Genomic DNA, 5,932 nt, shown 5'->3' on the forward strand with positions numbered 1-5,932 from the left:
GTGTCGTGACTGCACCCCCCCCCACCCAACACACACACACACACACACACACACACACACACACACACACACACACAGAGGAGAGAGGAGGGCATTTCAGCAGCAGCTTGTTGTCAAAATCAGCTGTGATAACTTTTCACTTTTTGGAGGCTCTGTTTGTGGCTGCTGCATTTATTCAATTTGAACTAAAATAACACTTGATGCTTTAAACCCCCAACAAGAAATTTGCCATGTGAGCACAACAACACAATCAAATGTATTCAAGCACTCATTGTACACCACTTCAATTTTATGACAAGCAGGCCAGTTTTGTGAGATTTTTTGCGCCTCATTCATCCATTCACACACCGAGCATTATTATAGCCTAATCATCGCATGCTGCGCTTTTTCTAAGTGCTGAAAACTGCCTGAACAAATGTGAGAGGCAAAAGAAAGACAAGGAAAAGGAGGAGGAGGAGGAGGAGGAGGAGGGGAGGACAGAGTGGGCTACAGAACTATTCTCCTTCTGCTGGAAAGCTTCATGCACGGCAGACCGCATACCGACACTGTAAGAAAGGTATTTTATTTAGGAGCCAGGATCTGGGGATATTCTTTTTGCAATAAGTATATACAGCGTAGCTTCAGTTTCATGTAACTTCTGTGCTGCAATGTTTAAGCTGTAAAAACATGGGCAAAGTGACTTTTTTGTATCAAGGTTGTATTCCTATTTTTTTTTTTTTTGCAATTTCTTGAAGCAAAAGTACTAAAATAAACTGATGCAGGTAGAAAAAGATAGTTTAACAAAAACACAGGGGATGTTAACTGAGGATTCGAGGTAAAACAACCCTCGCCAAGCCTGTCATTTGTTTTCTTCTTCTTCTTTTCTTGCAGTGGAGGGTTGAGACCCAAGCGGCAGCAGATCGTTCCCACATGCTTCCCCGCCGCTCGGCTCTCCAGAGGTGTCAAGCCAGCCTGAAAGAATGAAGTGCCTCCCTATTGTGCTACCCAACTATTATGTGCTTAACATTTCCATGACAAAGATGCCACTCGACTTCTCCTCCATCCATTCAGCTGGAGGGCTGTTGTCCCCCCTCTAATAAAACATTTTGCAGCAAATCATTGATTTAAAGCACCCGAAGTCGAGCAGAGGGAGGGCTGGCATGATCTGCATGTCTTGAAAATAATACTTCTACAAATAATAATTATAAACACATACTTTCAGTAGAAGCTGCAGGCATCGGTATTTAACTAAGAGACGGAATAAATACAACTTGTAGCGTGCTGCATGTAATTGAAGCCAAATAAAGGAATAATCCGTAATTTAAATTAAAAACAAAGTTGTCCAAGGAGGATTTAAATATGTCGTTACTCCTACTATGACAGGTCTGTAAATAAATACATTGAGTGACAACTATATTTCTGATGCAGTAAAAGGTTTGTTTACATTAGTAATGTTTGTAAACACTGAAGTAATACAGTAATATGTTTTAATTATTCTGAACGGAGAGACACTCAAACTCCCAATTTCCCATCTATTATTCAAATTATTAAATTACACGTAAATATAATAAGGTATATAATAATAAAATGTAAAAAACAAAAACAAAAACATTAACAGTCCATGACTGTAAATTGTGATATCTGAGTGCAGAGACTGTGGGTGGGGGGAGGGGGGAGAAAGGTGACAGCTGCTTCTGACAACAGCCAGGTAAATCAACACCATGCAGGTCATTAGGTTATCAGCCGGCAGAGGAGGCCGGCCTGCGTTTGAAATGAGCCTGTATCTATCAGACTGTAGTTACAGAAACAGGAGTGTAAGAGTTTGTTACACTGCTGTATTTGACATGATGGAGGTGAAAAATAAGAGTAAAAATCATGTCAGACAAAAATAATGTTAATGTAATAATGTTTAAATGAGTGAATTAGATATTTCCGTTTTATCTACATGAGCAGCAGGATGAATAAACTGTATAGTATTAACTTTTAAACCAAACTAAGGAGCAAAACCAACATACAGTACTATAAATAGTCTATTATAGAACAGAAGATACTGTCATTTCATTCACAGCTGATCTTAACCACTGTGCAAAGCTTAGTGGGATTTAAGAACTAAAAATAAGAGTGTGTAAAATAAAGATTCACACACATGTCAGATTTACATTATGTTTATTACCTAACCAAACTGTATGCATTAAGCAAGTTACTCCACACTGGTGTAACTTAAAGGGGAGAAAGAGTATTCTGAGAATTTAAAAGAAGAAGAAGAAGCATAAACTGATGCTTTTCTGTCAGCCAACGGATTTTCACTGATACTGTCAGTGTCTTTGCTTTTCATAACTGATATCATAACAGTATTTTTGATCATGCTTATTATAACAAAACAGGACTGTTTACACAACCCCACATTAAATTAGCAATATATTGTGTTTTAAAAGGTTTTTGAACTCATTAAAAACCATATTACTATTTTTGAATGAAGGCACAGCATCAGGGAAGTAACGTGGCAAAGATCAACAAATAACTCACAGTCAAGAAAGTTATCTTCAAGTTTCCTTTATGCCTTCTATAAAAGTATATCATTGAGGCAATCATACAGTGGATTTAGACATTTCTTTCTCTAGGCCATACACAGTGAATAAATCATCTCATAGCCTAAAACATAGAGGATTCTCTGGGGAAAAAAAAATCTATATAGGCTATACACATATATACAATGTACATTATCTTTGAAGAGAATACAGTCTAAATAACTTCCCTTTAAAGCTGGAATTCTCAGTCTTTTATTCACATGATGGACATTTGGATGTAACTAGGTGGCATGTAATAAATTACTGTTTCACTTTAACTCCTAATCTATTTACAAGTTCATAGATTCCAGCATTAAATACTTGTAAATCAGATAGCTTGGTGCCCAATTGCAACAGTCTATCATACAAAAATAGTTCATATCTTTAAAAAAAAGAAAAAAAGAAAAGAAAGATTGGCAGTGCACAGCATATACTGATCAAGCGTTGCATTGTTACCAAAACAAACCAACTGTGACTCTATCATGACAACTTTACTATCAGTCTGTGACTGTGAAAAAGTAGACACTCCTGTTTAGCTCATCACATAAGCAAAGCATCTGGAGAGCAGAGGGGTGGTGTGATTTGAGAGCTCGGACAGTTTAAAACATCTTTCCGGGTTCATTTGCATAGAAAATATCCTGATTTGATATCCTTCAGCGTCTACAGCTCTTAATTCAAACGAGGCCTGCGGCCAAAACACCCTTTCCTTTTAGTCTTTGATGCTCTAACCTTTCACAATAGTTGCAGGTCAATGAGTGACAAAAGTTTAGATTGCCTTTTATCTGAACAATAGTCGGGGCAGATTATGAACCTGGGGATTAAATGAGGGGCAACAGAGCCAAAATGGATGCCAGCAGGGTCAAAACACAGCGGGCCGTTGGAGCAGAGGCTCCGTTCTCCGGCTCGTCCGGATAGTACAGATCCAACGTGTCTTCATCGGACTCTTGATCCTGGTCGTTGCCGCTGCTCTCGTACCTCTCGGTGGACTCGAAGCACAGCGCCTTCATGCTGCTCTTGACGAACTCACAAATGGCCCTCTCCGTCCCGTCGCACATACAAGTGTCCAGCTGCTGACCCTTGGGTATTTTACGCATATTGGCTATCACATTCCGGCAGGCGTTCGTGCAGACCGCCCCGCTGAAAAGTTTCCCGCAGTGGTTCAAATAATCGTGCATAGCGGAGTTGCACTGCTGGTCCCTCTCGCACTGGCGCCGGGCTTCCGTGCAGCCGGTGCTGGTAGTCCTGGGCAGGCAGGGCTCGATGGCCCGTTTGGTGCTGGTGCACACCACGTCGTGGGCGCAGCTGCAGTCCTCCAGCGCCGGCCCGTTTTTGGTCAGATTGAGCTGGACGAGCGAGGAGATGCAGTGGCTGGGACACTTCTTCCTCTCCCCGCTCAACACGGGGCCACATGCGCGCGTGTAGTGTTCATATGCGTAATTGCAATCGGGCTCGGCTTGGCAGTTCATGATTGCTTGCCAGCATATCAGCCGCCGACCGTGGGACGGCGAGGCCACGGAGAAGTAGCCAAAAAACAAAAGCACACAACTGAGAGTGGAGACAGACCTACAGACGCTCCGTGCCAGTGCGCCAGGGGCTGCCATTCTTCTGGCTTCAAGAGACCGTAAAACTCACAGCAGTGTCATATGTAAAACTTCTACACTACTTCCACGGAGAGTGTCTTCACTGGAGACTGTTATTTATTCCGAGGCAGATGGTGTGTGATAGGCCCGTGTGTGGGCGTTCAACAGGCTGGCAGTGCACTGTGTAATCCCGGCTCCATACACCCGTCAGCGCTGATCCATTTGAGCCGGATACTTGAGCGAACCTCCCGTTATCCATACATGATTGGGGCGAACATTAAAATAGAAACTCAGGAGATTAAGAAAAGAGATGTTCTCCATAAGTTGGGAAGAGTTTCTGCAGCGGCTTATTCCATCGCAGTGATTCAGAGTTCGTGCAACAAAACTGTCTCCAGCTCAGCGATCCCCTGTTGCCTACTCTCTCCTCGCGGGTTTCCACCTAAAACCGAAGCCGGACAAGTCCAGAGAGCCCTTCGGGGGACCGCGCTGGATCATTTAGCAGTCCTTCTGCGCACGGGAGTGCAAACAAATCGTGCATGAGGAAAAACAACAACCCTTATGGGTCGCAAAGTGGTCCTCTACTCTCTCCCCCTTTGAGCATTTGTCTTTCTGTTCCTCGGCCCCCTCTCCACACATTAGCGAGGTGCCTCTCATTGGTTGGGCCACTTGTTGTGGGTTTCTACGTAGTGATGGGCGGGAGTTTAGGGTGGGAGGAAGATGGTCTTGAGAAATACTAGGTGAGGATGGATGAATGTGTTGGAGAGTAAATTGAATGGGGAGAGCAGTTCTCCCTCTTTAGTACAAGGGAAACTGATTTTCACCACGTTTTATGAGCCTAAAAATAATCATTCATAAAAAGGTACAAAAAAGTTTCTCATAATGGAGTTTTAATAGGAAACACATGTTTTCTTATCAAAATATTGTTATGGATGGATGGAGTAGTCTATTGAATAAAGTGTCGTTTTTCCCTTCACAGCTTTGGGTTCATAATGTTTAATTTACAATACAACCTGCTTTACAATAAAAGCCATATAGGTCTACTTAAATGGCTTCTGACTTATTACACTACTGTTTTTTTTTTAAAGTAAATTAGTGAAGTAGTTAATGAACTGTTGTTAAGCCAATGCACTTTTTACAGCCCACAAACAAAGCCACAGTGTTGATTTTACCCCTGAGACAATGAGGAGACAGAGGAGGAAGGAGATGCAACAGGAGATAGATAGGCTAATGGATAATGACACTGTGACTATGCTGCTGTTCAATAATAATTTGAACTCCCCAACTTCATGCTAATGTTGTGTGCAGCAACCTCAATGATAATTTAATCATCCACATCCTATTGACTCTTCTTCAGCAGAGCAGCTGAGTACAAATTAGCTGTGGTGTAAGAGGGCACTCAGTGAACATCATTAACTATAATCTCTCATTAAGGCGAACTTCTCACATATTATTGCACTACATCTCACACTGTCAGGTGTTAAGCTGGTGTGAATCAGAGCTCGAGCACTTTTATTTTGCTTAACATGTGACATGAATCGTAACCAGAGTCGTCGCAGGCTACTGATACCAGTTAAACCTGCGCGACTTACCTGTCTGTGTCACTTAGGGATTTTTTCCATCTCCATTATTATCTCTCAGTGTGAAATACCTGTCAAGATGTTGCACAGTGCCATAAGGAATAAATGTGGGCAGACAGAAAGTGAAGCCAGTTTTTCTCCTTGCCTGCCATCAGTCATAACATCTTACATCTTTGCAGTCTGGTCAGTTGTGGATATTTGTGGTAAAAATTGGAAACCTCTGCTTCTT

General features: G+C 42.0%; 1 protein-coding gene across 1 annotated transcript; it reads right to left on the bottom strand.

The window, feature by feature from the left end:
* Positions 1-2,516: 2,516 nt before the first annotated feature.
* On the bottom strand, positions 2,517-4,739 carry gas1a (growth arrest-specific 1a). The gene has a single exon (XM_023393533.2). The coding sequence runs from the start codon at positions 4,145-4,147 to the stop codon at positions 3,365-3,367; it is 783 nt and encodes a 260-aa protein (XP_023249301.1). The 5' UTR covers positions 4,148-4,739; the 3' UTR covers positions 2,517-3,364.
* Positions 4,740-5,932: the final 1,193 nt, after the last annotated feature.

The sequence above is a fragment of the Seriola lalandi genome, unplaced genomic scaffold, assembly GCF_002814215.2.
Source record: "Seriola lalandi dorsalis isolate HSWRI2012SDOR001 ecotype SW California unplaced genomic scaffold, Sedor1 jcf7180002054938, whole genome shotgun sequence".
Taxonomy (NCBI): Eukaryota; Metazoa; Chordata; class Actinopteri; order Carangiformes; family Carangidae; genus Seriola; species Seriola lalandi.

What these genes read in the sequence shown, in the direction of transcription:
- gas1a (XM_023393533.2), bottom strand. Translation starts at nt 4,147, where the DNA reads ATGGCAGCCCCTGGCGCACTGGCACGGAGCGTCTGTAGGTCTGTCTCC.